Source organism: Miniopterus schreibersii (assembly GCF_964146895.1).
Source record: "Miniopterus schreibersii genome assembly, chromosome: 2".
NCBI lineage: Eukaryota > Metazoa > Chordata > Mammalia > Chiroptera > Miniopteridae > Miniopterus > Miniopterus schreibersii.
In genome coordinates, this window is record NC_138102.1 from 168255165 (window position 1) to 168273389 (window position 18225).

General features: G+C 44.4%; 2 protein-coding genes across 12 annotated transcripts in view; one reads left to right on the forward strand and one right to left on the reverse strand.

Annotated features, from left to right (window-relative positions):
• LOC308552289 (vesicle-associated membrane protein 1) overlaps nt 1-18225 on the forward strand; it is a 106983-nt gene that overhangs the window by 16773 nt on the left and 71985 nt on the right. The gene's annotated exons all lie outside the window — the stretch shown is intronic.
• CD27 (CD27 molecule) lies at nt 83-3735 on the reverse strand. 2 transcript variants are annotated; one of them, XM_081127514.1, is made up of 6 exons: nt 3453-3735; nt 3136-3267; nt 1429-1608; nt 1136-1222; nt 772-891; nt 83-519 (listed from the first exon to the last, which is right to left on the reverse strand). In XM_081127514.1, the coding sequence occupies exons 1-6, from the start codon at nt 3586-3588 to the stop codon at nt 395-397; spliced, it is 780 nt and encodes a 259-aa protein (XP_080983640.1). In that variant the 5' UTR covers nt 3589-3735; the 3' UTR covers nt 83-394. The 2 variants fall into 2 exon arrangements, with proteins under 2 accessions (XP_080983640.1, XP_080983641.1); XM_081127515.1 differs by lacking the exon at nt 3453-3735 and having other exon boundaries at nt 134-519; nt 1136-1220; nt 3136-3156.

Here is an 18225-nt window from a genome sequence, read left to right on the forward strand (position 1 = left end):
GCTCCTCCCTCAGATCCCTGATAGTAGGTGAGGCTGGGACTGGCCTGCTTTGTGAGACTAGAATTTCAGAGAGGCACTATGTGGCAGTCTGTAGCTTTATTTTGCTGAGTGTCTACAGCATGTGGGGCTTTCATAGTCTGAAGTGTGTTTTACAACTGGAACCCCTCCTCCCGCACAGAGGTGGAGCTGGCCGGGCCAGGGCACATCCTCCTTCCCACCCTCCACCTCCCATGTCTCCTTGTCATTTCCAGTCTCACAAGGTACTTTCTCAAGTCTGAGGGTCCAGAGAGCCTGGTCCTGAAATTGGGGGTGCTGGGTCTCATCGGGTGGCCGGCGGGCTGTGATGGAGGCTAGGCCTTTACTGCAGTGATGACCCCGTCTGGGGAGTGCCAGCTCAGAGGTAGGAAGCAGGCTCAGGTTTTCGGTAATCCTCCTGGATGGGGATGGCATCGCCTTCTTCCTCCCTGGGGCAGCTGTAAGGACAAGGCTCCGCAGGCACCGCTGGGTTTTCTCCTTTGTCTGCAGAAACAGACGACTCTTGGCCAGTGGTCAGGGAAGGGGGTGAAAGGAGAAGGGATAAGCAAAGGAGGTAAGCTTGGGGGAGGGCTGTCAGGAGGGCCGCAGCCAAGAGGAGAGGAAGACGAGGCAGAAGCCAGGGTTGGTGAAGATGGAGGTGGGGAGGCTCCCCCGACGTCCCAGGCGTGGATGGCTGGGCTGAGAAGGTGCGGTGGGGTCAGGGACAGGACTGGAAATCTGTATTTTGTCTCTTACTTCCTCCGTATCTTCTTTGTTGATGGAGGAACAGGGCTCCGACCGTGGTGAAAAGGAGAAACATTCCCGACAGGATCACAAAGATGCGGATGCAACCTGAGCTGCACAGGGACCTCTGGGCTGTGATAGGCGGGGACCACACAAGGGTTTGGGGGTGGGCCTAGCCCTTGACTCCCTTTGGCACAGCTCCCCCACCATCCACGCCTCCCCTCCTCCAGCCCTCCCCTCCCCCACCACAGGACCAAGTCCTCTCCTCATCCCTAGACTCCGCTCTTCCTCTTATCCCCACTCCTAGGAGCTTTCTGGCTGCCTTCTCTCTTGGACTCTCATATCTCTTGGGGTGGGGAAGGTGGAGAAAACTCACGTGGCCGTTGAGTTGAGAGAGCTGGGGCAGGCGGCCTGAAGTCAGCCGGAGTCTGCATGTGCCTGGCTGTCCTGGCCTCCAGCATCTCTGGGAAAACAGAGAGAGTGAGCAGCGGCAGGGAGCCCACAGGGAAAGGCTAGGCTGAAGGCCTAAGGGCCTGAGACGCATAGGATGAGATGAAAGAGCTGAGGCAGGCCAACCAGGCAGCTCCTGTTGGGGTGGGCACAGAAGGGGTGCTACTTGAGAGTGACCCTTACCCAAACTGACTGGACAAAGAGTTTTGCGGAACTTACTTTTGGTGTAAGGTAAGTGGGTGGGTTGTAGGTGTGGGCCTGGGGCCTGTGATAGGTGAGGGGTCGGTGAGGGGTTTGGAGCAGGATCACACTCAGTACATTCCTCGTCCCTGCACTCCCAGCCCTTGGGGCAGGCACACACAGCATTGGTGGTGAGGGTGCAGTTTCGAATGAGATGACCTGGGGACAGAGGAGGCCAGAGGAACACAAGATGCTCAGAAACCTGCAAGCTCCACCTGCTTAATCCCGTCCTCCAGGCCCACCCCACCCCCACAAAGGCTAGCCTCTCCCTTACCATCACCCAGTACCTTTGCCATGAGCATTATTGTTATTAAGGAAAAAACTTGGACCTTTTAGAAAATTCATGGTTCAGAAATAGACACTCTGAAAAGTAGAAACAGCTTACATGATTTCCTCTTCCTCACTGAGACAATTGCATTATAATATACTTATAGAAAGGTATAAACAGAAGGTGACCAGTAGGGACTGGTCCTGAGGGTGTCTGCCAAAGGGAAGGGCAGGGCTAAAGGAGGGGCTGGGATTGGGTAAAAATGGATGAAGTGCCATTGTTTTCAGTGATGAGTATCCAGAGATCTGAGGGTTTTTTTCTACCATGTGTAACCTGTGCTCAAAATTCCAGGCTATCTGGTACGTCTGTGTCTTACAGATGGGAGGGAATCCTGATGTCAAAGGGGACCAAGCTCATTCAGCCTCCTCCTGGTCTCCCTCTCCACCCCCACCCCGCCAGTCCTGCAACCAGGTGCTGCCTGAGTTGGAACCTATGGACTGTGTCTCACAGAGAAGGGTCATGGATTGGGCTGATCTGGAACATAGCAAAGGGAATATAGGCTGGCTCAGTACTGGAGACAGGCTTTCTGGTAGGACCTGCAGTGACTGGGGCAGGTTTTGAATTTAAAAATTCCAACCCTCCTTGTGTTGCCGTCAAGAAGAGGAAAACCATCAACAATCCTACTCTTTAAAAAAAATTTTTTTTTTTTTTTAAAAATATATATTGATTTCAGAGAGAGGAAAGGAGGGGGAGAGAGAGAAACATCAATGATGAGTCATTGACCGAGGCCGCAACCCAGGCATGTGCCCTGACTGGGAATTGAACCCCAATCTCTTGGATCCCAGGTCGACGCTCAACCGCTGAGCCACTCCCGGCCAGGCAACAATCCTAGTCTTAAATGGACTGAGGAATTCTGTGTATTGAAGATGTTGCTCTTTGGTTTGCAATGGCAAAACCCTTTTCATTTATTTAGTTTTTAAAGAATACAGTGTTAAAAGCCTAGTGAGACCAAACACATTTTACAAGCAAGTAGTGGAGTAGTTCAGTTAAGTAGTCTTCACAAGTGTCCTGCTGCAGGACATTGTTCAGAGGGTCCACTTTAAAATCTGCTAGTCTGTGTGCTGGCACCTCATTTCTGAAATTCTAGCTAAAATGGAGAAATAAAAGGATTCCTAACAGCCACAGATATTACGCATAATAGGCTAATTCTCAGCAGTCCCTCAAATTTAGCTTACCCCTTCCCTAAACTAGTTCTCCCCATCACATCAACATACCCGCTCCCAGGATGCCCTGTCCCCAAACATTGGCTCCACCTGCCATAGCCTTGAAGCAGCTGAAGCTCTGGCTCTACCCTGTGTTTGCTCCCCCACACTCAGCTCTGCCACCTTGCTCCCCAGATGCTTGCTTGCCCATCTCACCAGAGTTACAGTGCCGGCAGTTCTCACAGTGGCTTCGGGTGTTGTAGTCTGGTGAGAAGGAGATCCCTAGTGTACACGGTTCACACTGAGCAGCCTTTCTGTGCCAGTCACAGTGCTTCCTGAGGAACATTCCTGTGAGCAGAGGTCCAGGGTCAAGGCTCAAGGGAGGCTGCTTCTCCGCTCTCTGCAAGGTGGTGCCTTGGGCGATGCAGGATTCCTCTCCTTGCTGGAACTCAGACTCACTTTCTGCTTCCCTTCCCTCCAAACCCAGTCCTCTCCCATACTCAGCCTGCCCCTGGCAAGGCCTCCTCTCTTACCTGGCTCACACATCTGGCAGCACAGTTGTCCCTGAGCCCAGTAGTGCTTCTCTGGGCAGCTCTTGGGGGCTGGGGTAGCCGAGAGTCCCGTTAGAATCCCCAGAACCCACAGCCAACAGGAAGGTGGCCAGGCCATGGCTTCTGCCCAGGTTGCTCTCTGTGCTCCAGTTGCTAACAGCTGGCCTCCGCACTGGGCACTGCTTCCTCTTTGTACCTCCTAGCAGCAGCTGCAGGTCCTTTCTGCGTCGTGCTGTTTCAAGTGGCAAGCTACCCTTCAAGTGGCAGTTGAAGCTGTACTGTGGCTGTTTTTTGTGTGTGTGTGTGTGTGTTTTTTTTTTTTTTACAGCAGCAACCTCTTACCCCTCCACCCTTTCTGGGTGCTGGGGAGAGTTGTTAAAGGGCAAACTCTGTCAGAAGACCTGCAGCTCTTTAAAGTGGTCCTCTCCTACATGCAGCTCCTCTGTTTCCGTCTCTTGTACTCACAAAGAATTTAACCCATGGATGTCTGCCTCTTTTATAAAGTGTTGAATGTGCAGTCACCTATCTCTCCTGTTCACGCACTTGTGTGCAAAGATGCCTACATCACGAACCTGTTCCCAGCGTACAAGCTAATTCGCACGTCCTCTCTCCCATGATAAGCTTTTCTCAAGGAGGTAAGCAGTTTAGAGAAGGAAGGGAAACCAGAACGGAGTCTCTGAAATGGAGTCAGGTAAGTTTTAGAATTCAGAATGTTTTAGATTTTGGGAAGAAACTAGCACCAAAAGACCCCCTCATGGTCTAGGGTAGCCATCAATCAAGTGCAGCATTTCTGCAGCAAAATGGTTAACTATTTAAATAAGTGGAGTGAATAAAGACTATAACTAGCCTTGGTTTTATGGCGAAGAGTTTGCTATGGAAGCGTTAGAATGGCAAGCGAGGGGCTTAAGCCTCTGTCACTCTGTGCTCAGAGATCACACCTGATCTCGTTTAGTCTTCCTGCCAGGCTGTGGTACAGGTATCACCCACGGCCGTCTGTCCTTCCCTCATCCCACGATCACCCTCATTGCCCCTTTCCCACCTCTGGCTGTGTCAGCCACTTATGTCCTGGAGTCCCCAGAGCCTCTCCCCTACTAGTCTTGGGTACTGGGGTTAAGGGTCAATGCCTGTGGGTCATTTCTTCCCTATTTCTATGATTTGGGGAATATCGGGATAGCTGGACTTTCCCCTCTTTGAGTCCTGGGAACACATGGGCCAGACACTGCCCCTTCCTCTTTCTCTGAGGATTGAGGTGTGGGGTGGCTCATTTCTCTAGGCCATTTTCATTACGGGGCTTTGCAGTTGTTTCCACAGGGCTCATAAAATGTCACACCCCTGTGATCTCACTTGTCATATCTGCTCTCTGTCTTACTCTTAGTTTCCTTTCTCTTCATTTTTTCCATCTCTTGCCTTCAGGTGGGTCCTGTCGACTGGGAAGCCATACATGGGTGTGATTTGAATAGTTACTTATGCAAAACCATCCTTTTTGCTGTCGGGCAAGGTGCCTGAATTCCCACCTCAGAATATTAACTTGGGATCTGAGGATTTTGCTGTCACTAACAGTCCTGCCCCACTCCCAGGTCATGGTCAGTATCTCCACTGTTAAATATCAGGGAGGCCATGGGGAGATGGGATCCCATGGGGATGTGACCCAGGAGGAATGATGAGCTGTTGGGGACCTTTAAGGAGAAATTTGCTGAAGGGGGAAATTGGAGGGCACAGGACTAACAACCTTGACTATACCCTGAGCTGCTCACCCACGTGAGGCCTGTGTTCTCTGTGCCAAAGCCCAAGTCCCGTCTTCTGCTCATCACTTTTTCATGGGGGAGAGGGCAGGAGCAGGGTCTGCCTGGCTCTCCTGGAGTACCCCTGCTCTGGAGAAGGAAAGCTAGATTTCTGGACCTTAATATTCTCCCGCCTTCTGTGCTGTTTGCATCAATTTTTGGTGAGCGTTGGCCTGTCTTAGGCTGGCTTCCTGAACAGTCCCTTCCTCTTGTCTACAGGCCTGCAAGTGCAACCTGCCGAACTCTCCCTCAGAATCTTCCATCGCCTCTTTCTTTTTGGGCTTCAGCTTCCCATACTTCTCTGGCACAGATACGTGGTTTTTTTCAACAGCTCCCTCCTTTTCTTGCATCTCCAGAGAAAAGCCCACAGAAGCCTCTCTTTTGATGATTTTCATTCCTTTTTGTTGATGTTGATCCTCACCGGAGGATATTTTTCCATTGATTTTTTTAGAGATAATGGAAGACGGGGTGAGGGGGAGAGAGGGGCAAGGGAGAGAGAAACATCAAATGGTGTTTGGGAGGCCTCCCACATGCACCCTGACCAGGTCTGGGGATAGAACCTGCAACCCAGGTGCATGCCCTTGACTGGAAATCGAACCCATGACCCTCGGTGCATAGGCTGACACTCTAACCATTGAGCTGCGCTAGCCAGGGTGACTTTTATTACTATTGAGATGTTCTGACCAAACCCTCATTCTGGCTGTTTCCTTACCTTTGCCCTGCCACAGGCCCCAAATATGGGACACAGTGCTTTCTTGAATTTTCCTACAAGGCAGCTGTAAAAAGAAGGCTGTTAGGTATGGCAAAATTTTTACTGAAGCTTTATATATTATAAGGATACAACTTAAAATTGCATTTTGCATATTCTTGTTCTTTTTTTTAGATTTTTAAAATTATTTTTCAATTACAGTTGACGTACGTTATTATATTAGTTTCAGGTGGACACCCCAGTGATTAGACATTACATAACTTACTAAGCAATCATCCCAATAAATCTTGTACCCATCTAATACCATATATAGTTATTAGAATATTGTCTGTATCCCCTGTGCTGTACTTTACCTTCCCATGACTGTTCTGTTACAACCAATCTGCACTTCTTAATCCCTTCACCTTTTTCACCTATCCCCCCAACTCCCTTTCCATCTGGCAGCCATCAAAATGTCCTCTATGTCTATGAGTCTGTTTCTGTACTGCTTGTTCATTTATTTTGTTTTTAGATTCAATTGTTGATAGATATGTATTTATTGCCATTTTGTTGTTCATATTTTTTATCTTTTTTTTCTTCTTAAAGAAGATCCTTTAACATTTCATATAATACTTGTTTGGTGGTGATGAACTCCTTTAGCTTTTTCTTGCCTGGGAAGCTCTATCTGTCCTTTGATTCTAAATGATAGCTTTGCTGGGTAGAATAACCTTGGTTGTAGGTCCTTTTCATCACTTTGAATGTTTCTTGCCAATCCTTTCTGGTTGCAAAGTTTCTGTTGAGAAATCAGCTAACAGTTGTATGGGTGGTCCCTTGTAGGTAACTAGCTTTTCTCTTGTAGCTTTTAAGTTTCTCTCTTTGTCTTTAACCTTTGGCACTTTAATTATGATGTGTCTTGGTGTGGGCCTCTTTGGGTTCATCTTGTTGGGGACTGTCTGCGCTTCCTATACTTGTATGTCTATTTTCTTCACCAAATTAGTGAAGTTTTCTGCCACTCTTGTTTCAAACGCGTTTTTAATTTCTTGCTCTCTCTCTTCCCCTCCTGGTACCTCCATGATGCAAATATTAGTATGCTTTAAGTTGTACCAGAGGCTCCTTACACTATTCTCATTAAAAAAAAATTCTTTTATTTCTTGTATTCTTTTAGTTTTTTGTTTGTTTGCTGTTCTGATTGGGTGTTTTCTGCTTCCTTATCTTCCCAATCTCTGATTTGATTCTCTGCTTGCATATTCTTGTTCTTAATGGTCCTCCACACCCCTGAGATTAATCAGTGGTCTAGCTGCCCTACAAAGCAGTAAAGGCACTGACCATCTTGCTGACACTTCTCTCCCTTTCTACCTCCTTTTTCTTTCACAGACTGACTTTCAGAAATATGTCAGGCATTATATCTCATCTCTCTTTAGCCCCTAATCCCAAACTTAGTCTTGGTTCTTTATAGATTTGTAACCAGAGTCAAAGTACTCCATGGAACTAAACTCTCTCCAAGATTTTTCCTTAGAAGGAAATTCCATTATATTATGTAGATGTCATAAATCACTGTTTGTGATCCTTATCAACCAAACCCCTTAGTTTTTCTAGCCTTCTTTGTCTCCCACTCAATTTCTTATTTCTCCATTCCTACTTTCTTTGATGACCCCCACCCACCTCCAGCTCCCTACTGCTTTAGATCCTCCTTCCCAGAAAGCCTTTAGAGAACAGCTTGGGGCAGGACACTGGGGTGGGCAGATTAACCTGGGTTTGGTTACTCACATCCCCATTCTGTAATTTGCATTCCTGGGACTCCCCAGTCTGGGTTTCAGGGGGACTCACCAGCTGTGGGCATTTCTTCCCATCTCTGATCACTTTTCAGTATTGCAGTCCTAGTTCCTAGTGTTTCCTAGCACATAAAGCACTCACTGTATATTAGATGGTCCAGCCTCAGTCTTGTTCCTTGACAATTGTATCCACAATTATAAAATTGAAATTTCAGGGAGCCCAAGGCCACATTGACCTTCTAAATGCCACTTCTCATTCACTTGACAAGTATTTGTTGCACATCCATTCTGTTCCAGGTAACAATTAAGTAATAGGACACAAAGATGAAAAAAATAAACACGTGGTTTCTGCCCTCATGGAGTTGACACACTAGTGAGAGAGTCAGACATTGATCAAATAACCTCAAAGACAAATGTAAAGTTATTAGTAACAGTCATTATTCAGCAAAATGAAGGGCAGAGTCAGGGTGCAATATAGGTGCCTCTCCACTAATAGGGGGACTTGGGGAGGCAGTGCTTCAACCAGGAAGCAAAATTTACTGAGAGATGTGTGCGATCTGACAGCTCCCACTTTCTGGAGAATGGTTTCTTCCTTTGGTTTCTAGATATCACCCTATTCTTCCTTTGACCACTTCTAGTCTTTGATCAATGATAATTTTTCTTATATACGGATTATATAAAATAGGGACGATCTGTTCCTTCAAGGCTTGGAGTGTGTGTGTGTATGTATGTGTGTATTTTGAGTGGAGGTTTTTCACTACTGATTTAATACAGTTTCTGCTAGAGTCAGTTTTGGTAGGTTATATTTTACCAGGAAGCTGTCTATTGAATTTGTGGGCATAAATGTTTAAAATCACCACTAGATCTGTAGTAATTTCCCCCTTTTCACTCCCAATATTACTTATTTATAATTTTCTTATTTTTTTCTTGATACAACTTTGCCAGAGATATGTCTAATTTATTAATTGCTTCAAAGAGCCAACTTTTGAGTTTGTTGTGTTTTCCTATTATTTCCTTCTTTTCTGTTTTATTTTATACTTTGTTCTAATTTTTAAATAATTTTCTTCCTTTTACTTTTCTTGGGTTTATTCTGCCATTTTTTTTTCTAACTTTTTTTTTTCTGTATCTACGTTTTTTTAAAAAATTTATCTTTATTGTTGAGAGTATTACAGGTGTCCCATTCCCCCCCCCAATTGACCCCCTCCACTTTGCCCTCCCCAGGCCTTCACCCCGTTATTAACTGTGTCCATGGGTTATGCATATAACTTCTTTGGTTAATCTCTTCCCACACTTCACCCCCCTTCCCTCTTTCCTCTGAAATATGATCATTTGTTGCATGCATCAATGTCTCTGGATCTATTTAGTTTGTCAGATTCTTTTGTTCATTAGCATCTTCTTAAAGAAGACCCTTTAACTTCTCCTGTAGTGCTGGTCTGGTAGTGATGAACTCCTTTAGCTTTTTCTTATCTGTGAAGCTCTTTATTTGACCTTCAATTCTAAATGATAGGTTTGCTGGGTAGAGTAATCTTGGTTGTAGTTCCATGTTTTTCATCATTTTGAATATTTCTTGCCACTCTCTTCTGACCTGCAAAGTTTCTGTTGAGAAATCAGCTGACAGTCATGTGGGTGCTCCCTTATAGGTAACTAACTGCTTTTCTCTTGTAGCTTTTAAGGTTCTCTCTTTGTCTTTAACCTTTGGCAATTTCATTATGATGTGTCTTGCTGTGGGCCTCTTTGGGTTCCTCTTGTTTGGGACCCTCTGTGCTTCCTGGACTTGTAAGTCTATTTCATTCCCCAGGTAGGGGAATTTTTATGTAATTATTTTTTCAAATAGGTTTTCAGTTTCTTGGTCTCTTTCTTCCCCTTATGGCACCCCAATAATATGAATGTTGGGGCCTCTTGAGGTTGTCCCAGAGGCTCCTTATATTTCTGGATTCTTTTTTCTTTTTATTCTTCTGGTTGGGTGTTTTTTGTTTCCTCATGTTCCAAATTGCTGATTTGATTCTCAGCGTCCTTTACTCTCCTGTTGATTCCATGTAAGTTATTCTTCATTTCAGTTCCTGTAGCCTTCATTTCAAATTGGTACTTTATTATGTTATCAATTTTCTCAGTTATTTCCCTAATAGTCTGCTTAAAGATCCTTATAACCAAAATTCCGAACTCTGTATCTGTTAGCTTGCTTGGATCTATTTCATTTAGTTCCTCTTCTAGAGATTTCTTCTGTTCTTTCCTTTGTGACATGTTTCTTTGCCTCCACATTTTGGCTGCTTCCAGGTGTTTCTATGTATGAGGTAGTGCTGATATGTCTTTTGGAATTTGTAGAGTGGCTTTGTGTAGTAGGTGTCTTGTAGGGTCCAGTGGCTCAGCCTCCCCAGTCACCTGAGCTTGGCCTTCTAGGTGCTCCCCTGTGTGGGCTGTGTGCACTGTCCTGTTGTAGTTGAGCCTTGGTTGCTATTGGTGTCCCTGGGAGGAACTGACCCCCAGGCCAATCAGCTGTGAGGACCAGCTGCAACTACAGCCAGAGAGCTGCTGTGCTGGAGACACCCCTATGGAACAGGATTTACTTCAGTGGAGCTTTGGTGTTCACCAAGTGCGTCCCTTGAGTGTCACTTGTGGATGTGGTAGGGTTGTAATCCAGTGTGGTCGAGTCTGACCACCAGGTGCACTGTCTCTGGGGTTTCCGGGGGGGGGTGTGCAAAGCCAGCTTCTGCCAGTGCCTTGCCCAGGGCCACCCAGCATGAGCTACACAGCAAACCGTAGTTGGCTGCTACTTGTGCTGGGCTTGGAGGTGCCCAGGAGAGGCCAAGCTATGCACCAATATAGGCTGCCGCTAGGGCCAGGCCTGGGGCCACTTATCAAGCCGTATGGGGCCCGCTGCTGCTTGTTTGAGAGATTTTAGGGAAGTCCTAAGCATGAGGCTCGAGAGGCCACTTGCATAGAAAAGCCCCTGGAAATGGCCTGGATGAGCTGCAGGTGGGGAGGGGCGGGGCCTCCGGGAATCACGGGGCGGGGCCAAAGGCGTGAGTCAGGTGCTGGCGATTCAAATATGGCACCAGCCTGCCGGCTGTGTGCGGGTGGACTCGCCAAAGGAGCAATGGCTGGTGCCAACCCTTCTGCCTGGGAGGAAGCGGCCCCCCCACCTCTCGCCCGGATCTCAGGCAGGTTAGTTCCTCCCCGAGTGTCCCAGGTCCTTTCAGGCTGCTGCCCGGCGCTGGGCTCAGAGGGAGCGTCCGAGTGAGTCCGTGCGCGGCCCTTAGGAGGAGCTGCTGGGGCTCCGGCAGCCTCCGCGACCCTCAGGGACAGTCCCCGCTGGTTTCACAGCCCAGAGTTGTGGGAACCTCTCTTCCCGGCCCTGGAGCCCTGGGCTGGGGGCCTGCTGTGGGGCTGGGACCCCTCACTTCTCCAGGAAACCCCTACCACAGGGATTCCCTCCCAGGTTTACCCCGCGGCACTGGGTGTGGGTCCTCCGTGCGTCTCCAATTCAGCCCCGATCCACCCTCGTCTCCGCCCCTCCTCCCGGTCTCGATGCTCCTTCAGTTCCCTGGTTGTGGGGCTTCTGTGCAGCCAGATTTCAGGAGGTTCTGAGTGATGGTGGTTCTGTATTTTAGTTGTAATTTTGCTGTGGTTGCGGGAGGCGGCGGGTACAGCTGTTACCTGCGCTACAATCTTGTTTCTCCTCTCTAACTTCTTGAATTGGATGCTTGGTTCATTAATTAAAATTTTTCTAATATATGCATTTAAGGCCATAAACTTCTCTCTAAGAACTATGTTAGCTACATCTCATAAGTTTTACTATATTGTGTTTTCATTACTGTCAGCTTATCTTTTTCCCATTATTGTTTGTTTATTTATTTTTAAATACGTTTAAAAAATATATATATATATATATATATATATATATATATATATATATATATATATGTTTTTATTGATTTTAGAGAGAGAGGAAGGGAGAGGGAGAGAGAGAAACCCCAATGAGAGAGAAACATTGATTGGCTGCCTCCTGCATGCCCCCTACTGGGGATTGAGCCCACAACCCAGGCATGTGCCCTACGGGGAATTGACCTCTGCATACATGGAATGATGCTCATGAGACCAACTGAGCCATGCCGGCCAGGGCAAATACTCTTTTTTTGTTTGTTTGTTAATCCTCACCTGAGGATATTTTTTCCATTGATTTTTTTAGAGAGAATGGGAGGGAGGGAGAGAGAGAGAGAGAAACATCAACTTTTTGTTCCACCCATTTATATATTCTCATATGTGCCTTGACGGGGTCAAACCCCCAACCTTGGCATATTAGGACAATGCTCTAACTAACTGAGCCACCTGGCCAGTGCATTAAACATTTATTTTATTTATTTATTACTTTTTAGATTTCCCTTACAGGTTTCCAGCTTATGTGGGAGGGTGTCTTCAGTTCCTGTCTGATGGGGCCTAAGTCTTCCCCTCTGGGCCCATGTGGGGTTAAAACCTCAGCCCCTAGGTGACCAGAGCCCCTCAGTGGCTGCTCATGCACTCACCCCAGCAATTTCCAGTTCTGCATGCTTCTCTGGCACCTAGGATTTCCCTTTCTTCATTGAGAACTTAACTCTTCACCTAAAAGAATGTTATGTAGCATTTCAAGACCTTTGTTGCAGAGGTTAGAAGTCCCATTTCACAGGGTGCTCTGTGACCTTCTTCCTGAGCACCCTTTCTTATTTAGAGCTTGTCAAGTCTCTTGATTTTATGTGGTATATGATTTAAAGAATTAATTCTAGTTTAAGGTAAAGCTAATTTCTGAAGTCAGATATGTAAATCGACCCGTGGATGATTTGAGTGCTAACTGCTGCGATTTTCTGTTAGCCGTATACCAGTAAAGTACAAAACCAGTAAAGGGAAATTCTCAAAGATACCAGGGCAAGGGGAGAAACAATGAGGGTCCCAGGTCCCAAACCCACTGAGACAGGAGGATGCTGGGGTAGGTGGAGAGAGCATGGTTTTCAGAATCACCCAGATTGGTGGTCCACTAGCCTGTCTGCCAGTTATTACCTGGACCTTCTTGGGCGAGTCTCAGAGCCTCTGAATTGAGTCTGTGTCTACTTGGGGATAGTGTCACAATACTATGCAACATATTGGGAGAATCATGGGTAACAGTATAAATGAAATGCCTTGCCTCATTTGGGTACTCAATAAATGTTCATTTCTGCCCTCCCTTTCTTGGTGTTTGAGGCTGCAAGTTCCAAGAAATGGGGTTGAAGGAACGAACAGCCAATACACCTGGAAAATAAACCAAAAGAGCATGAAAGAGACAGAACAACTTGCTAAACCAAGCAAGCTGTACAGTATGTCTGCTCCATGTATTAGTCATAGTTAAAGCATTCTTCATAATGCAGAAAAGTGATTTTGCAAGGGGTGGGGATGTTTCCCCTCATAGTGGGCTCCTGGACCCTTAGCATTTCCTACTTGATCTTTTCCTGAGTGATTCCTCTTGCCCACCCAAATGAGTAAAGACTGTACACACACCCAGTCTAGTGATCTTCCCTGCAGGGGTGGCAACTCTATGATTTCCCCAAACTTACACAGAGTATAAAGCACTGTGACTCCTGTAATTAACTTGCCTTCATTTCCCCTTCTGGCCTCTTGGGGGTGTCATTTAAGCCCAATCTCTTAAGGCCAGTTCACTTCCCAGGGGCATGCTGGAGCTGGCTAGAGCTGTCTAGCTAAAGCTTGATTTTTAAATTGTCCAGAATTTTGTGAGCTGGTTACACGTTGGTAGTTTGGAATTGGCTGTGGTGGGAGAATTTGCAACCATGTAAATTAGCAAATGCTACAAATCAAGAGGTCCCCGCCTCAAAGAGCTGGCTGTTGAAACATTGACAGCCATATCAGTTCTCCTGGCTGGGCCCAATAATTGTCTTTAGTTCTTATTTGGATCCTGGAGAGGCAGTGTTCTTTCCTGTCTGGATCCCAGGCCCTCTCCTTCTGCCTTCCAGATAGCACCACTCACGGTGGGCCCTGTTTTACTAATTCTAACCAGCTTAGGATCCCAAACTAGCAGAGCTGGAAAGAAGGTTTCTGATCCTGTGGGTCTCTCCCCTCATTTTACAAATGTCAGAACCACTGGCAAGGAGGTGAAGTGACTTGCTCTTTGTGGCAGAGTTGAGAGAGAAGTCAGGTCTCTTGGATCCCAGTCCACTGCTGATATAGAACTTACAGAGCCAGACACATATTGGGTGCTCAGTACAGGTGTTGGACTGAGTTTATACTGGGTAATACCTCCTGAGCTCAGCGTGAAGACTTGTCTTGGCTGCTCTTCCTCTATCTTTCTTTTTGTTGCCTATCTCACAGAGACTATCCCTGCCCTTTCACTCTGTGAAACTCAGTTTCCTTCTTTGCTTTTCTTTTCCTAAATTGAAGTTTAATTGTACAAGTAATATATTCATATCATCCCTTTATAGAAAATTAAACCAGTAAAATCCATCAATTCCACCAGTAGTTATATGCACTAAGAATTCTTGCACATGTGCCCCAGGAAACACATGCAAGAATGTTCAAGCACTATTTGTAACAGCAGAAGAAAAAGAAAGAAAGACGAGGACCCACAGGTCCATAAATGTTAGACTGACTGATAAATCATAGTATATTCACCCAATGGAGTATTCATCCAATGGAATACTTTAGAGGAATGAAAATGAATGACCTACATGCAGTCACATACACAGTATATGAGTCTCAAAAACATATATACACAATATAGATGAGTCTCAAAAACATAATATGGCACAATGGTGTGAATTAATGCCACTGAATTGTATCCTTAAAAAGGGTTAAAATGGTATATTTTATGTTATGTATACTTTACCACAATAAAAACAAACAAATAAAACCATAATATTGAATGATGTTGAGTGAAAGAAGCAAGCTAAAGAAAAGCACATAAGATTCCATATATAATCAAGTACAGAAACAGGTAAAACTGAACAATTTGTCGCTCAGGGATACACACACAGATGTTAGAACTGGAAAGTAAAGTAAGGGGGTGATGGACTCAACCCAGGGCTGGTTCCCCCTGGTGGGGAAGGAAAGGTATGATTAGGAAGCTTCTAAGGTTCTGCCAATTGTCTTAGCATGGGTTTTCATAATGTTATTTCGATATACTGCTTTGTATACTTGATATAGTTCACAATAAAATATTAAAAATATAGAAATAATGTAAATACACAAATAAGTAGATAAATAAAATGTCTCATAAAATCAAGTGCAAAACCACTTTTAAGGGACATGCCCTCAACCAAGGCCACCGAGTCCCCCAACAGAAAAGCCTGTTGAAGATGGACTCACAATTAAAAATTAGAAAGCACACCTGAAACAGTTTGACCTAGAGTAACTTTTTCATCTCAGTCATTAAAATCAAATATTTGAACTTAGAACCAGATCTACTAGTTACTACATATGAAGTATTGAAACAAGAATTAAAAAAATATATATTAAATCGCATTGCTCTTATGGAATATATTACTAAATAGAGCTATACTTTATAAAAAGTGGTTATATATATTAATATTTTAATGAGAGAAAAATGATCTTTTATGTTGAAAATAAGTAAAAATATTATCTTTAAATATTTTCCCCAACTTTATCTCTTCCTTTTTTATTTAAAAAATTAGAAGTGAAAATGGAAAAAATATTGAACAACTTAGACAAGACTCCCTTTGATCAATCTTCTTCCCTCAGCCTTGGTCCTCTCCCTGCCTCCTCAGAGGTAATCACTGTTTCAGATTAATGAATATTCTTCCAGAACTTTTTCTAACAAACAAATAAATTATATGTATGTGTTTTATTACTTTAGGACTGTTCATGGCCAAAAATGGGGGAAAATCCCTTCCCTTTGTTAGGCTGTACATTAATAAATAGGTTCTTTTTATACAGCAGGGAATGACAGTTTAGAGCCCCTGAAAACAGACATCGATCCACAAAAAATCAGATGGATTTTTCCAGTAAAGTCCCTTTTATTTTCTACTTCAAATAGTTTTAAGGAATAAATAATATTTCTCTCATCTAAGCCCCTGTCCTGCTGTGGTTCCTGTTTGAATTTCTCAATGTTGGGAAGACCCTCTGTCTCCAGAGAAGTGGGCAAAAAGCCTCATGTACAGCACGTGGTCACTACATTTCCCTGGAAAGGGGCTTTACCCACCTCTTTTATACCTAAGATGGTTGACAGCAAGGACATTTAATTTTAACTTTCCCTTTCTTATTTGGAACATGGTAGGTTGCTTATGTTCTCCAAAGGAAATATCACAGAAGCCTGCAGCAATTCTAACACAAAGCAAGAAATAAAGCGTAAGGAACAAATCATGCATTGGTTCTCTCTGCTTGTTAAAAAATTATCTTTTGGAAATGAAACAGCCCAAGCCTGGCAATTCCATGTTCTGTTTTAAATTTTTATTTTTTAATTGATTTTAGAGAGGAAAGAGAGAGAGAGAGACATTGATTTGTTGTCCCACTTATTTATGCATTCATTGATTGATTCTTGTATGTGCCCTGACCGGAGATTGAACCCACAGCCTTGGCCTATCTGAACGATGCTCTGACCTGGCTACCTGGCCAGGGCTCCATGTTTTCTTACACTGCTTTTTAAAATCCATCTTTTTCTGTTGGCCTAGCATCTCAATCTGGCAAGCAGAAGTCTCCAAGGGTCCCAGCACAGTTGTGTTTTGGGTGTTCCCCCCCCCCCTAAATAATATATAGTATATATCCTTCTAGAATTTGCTTTTTGCTTTTTAAATCCAATAATATATCTTTGGAGATTATATTATGTTATACAGATAGAACTACTCATTTTGTTAAATAGAATGGGTGAGCCTGGGCTTTTTAGCCATTCTCCTATTTATGAATTCACGAATAATTAGGTTTTCGCCACTATTTCACTATTACCAATTGTGTCACATAAATATCTTACATTTCCCTGTGTATGTGGGAGTGTCACTTTAGAATAAATACTGGGTGTTGGAATTGCTGAGTTCTAGGGCATGCACATTTTCAGTTTATTAGGTGCTGGCAAGTTGCCCTGCAAAGCGGCTCTACCACTTCACACACCTACCAGCAGTGGAACAAGAGCACGTTTCCTCACACCCTGCCCGCTGCTCATGCTGGCTAACCATTTTTGTCAAGCTAATTGAGGAAAAACGCTGCCTCATCGTTTCAGCGTACATTCCCCTGATGACTAGTGAGGCTGCGCATCTTTCCGTGATCACTAGCTGTTTGTATTTCCTCCTTTGCGACAAATGCCTTTTTATCTTTGTGTCACCACCAGTGTTCTAAAGTCCACCCTTGGCTCTTCTCTTCAAAAACCCTCTGTCTTGTGACCTAGCCTGCAGGGCCTCGGCCAAGCCTGTGGGTTCCTACAGCTGTTTGCAATCTGCTCTAGGGTCTGAGGAAAGCCTTGTGGCAGGGGAGATATTCCTGTGGCCCTTTTACAGACCTTAGGAGACTTCAGACCTGCGCGGAGGTGGTATCCTTTACCTCATTTGTAAGATGGCATTTGGGACTTGAGTGACCCTTAGACTCCTCTGCTTCAGCCCTGAATGACTCAAGACAACACTGGCCTCCAGCCCAGACTGAAGGGCTCCTTGGTGCATGTTGACTTTTTAAATTGCGATAAAATTCAACATTTTAGTCATTTTATAATGTACAATTCAGTGGTTTTTAATATTTTCACAAAGTTGTACAAATATCAACCACCATCTAATTCCAGAACACTATGATCTCCCCTAAAGTAAACCTCATACCTAAAAGTTAGCAGCCAGTCACTTCCCCTCTCTATTTCCCCAACCCCAATAATCTATTTTCTGTCTTTATGGATTGGCCTATTCTTGACATTTCATATAAATGAAGTCATATACTATGTGGCCATTTATGTCTGGCTCCTTTCAATTTAGCACAGTATCTTGAAGGTTTGTTAATGCTGTAGCATGTATTATCAGTATTTCAGTCCTTTTTATGGCGGAATAATATTCCATTGTATGGATATATCACATTTGGTTATCCATTTACCAACTGATGGACGTTTGGGTTGTTTCTACTTTTTGGCCATTATGAATAATGCTGCTATTAACATTCATGTACAAGTTTTGTGTGAACATATGTTTTGAATTCTCTTCAGTATATACCAACCAGAGGAATTGCTGGGTCAAATGATAACTCTATGTTTAACTTCTTGAGGAACTGCCAGACTGTTTTCCACAACTGAATCATTTTACCACCAGTGATACATGAAGGTTCCAGTTTTTCTATGTGCTTACCGACACCTGTTAATTTCCATAAAAAAATTATAGCCAGACAAGTTGGTATGAAGTGGTATTTCATTGTGGTTTTGATTTGCATTTCCCAAAGACTAATGATGTTGAGCATTAAAAAAAATTTTTTTTAAAAATTGATTTTTGAGAGAGAGAAAGAGAGAGGGAGAGAGCTCCCTCTTATTGTTCCACTTATTTATGCATTCATTGGTGAATTCTTGTATGTGCCCTGATTGGGGA

Coding starts and splice junctions, on each gene's coding strand:
- CD27 (XM_081127514.1), bottom strand. CDS start 3,588: ATGGCCTGGCCACCTTCCTGTTGGCTGTGGGTTCTGGGGATTCTAACG. Junction 892..1,135: donor TCTCTCAACTCAACGGCCAC/GTGAGTTTTCTC, acceptor CGCCTATCACAG/CCCAGAGGTCCCTGTGCAGC. Junction 520..771: donor ACAAAGAAGATACGGAGGAA/GTAAGAGACAAA, acceptor CTGTTTCTGCAG/ACAAAGGAGAAAACCCAGCG.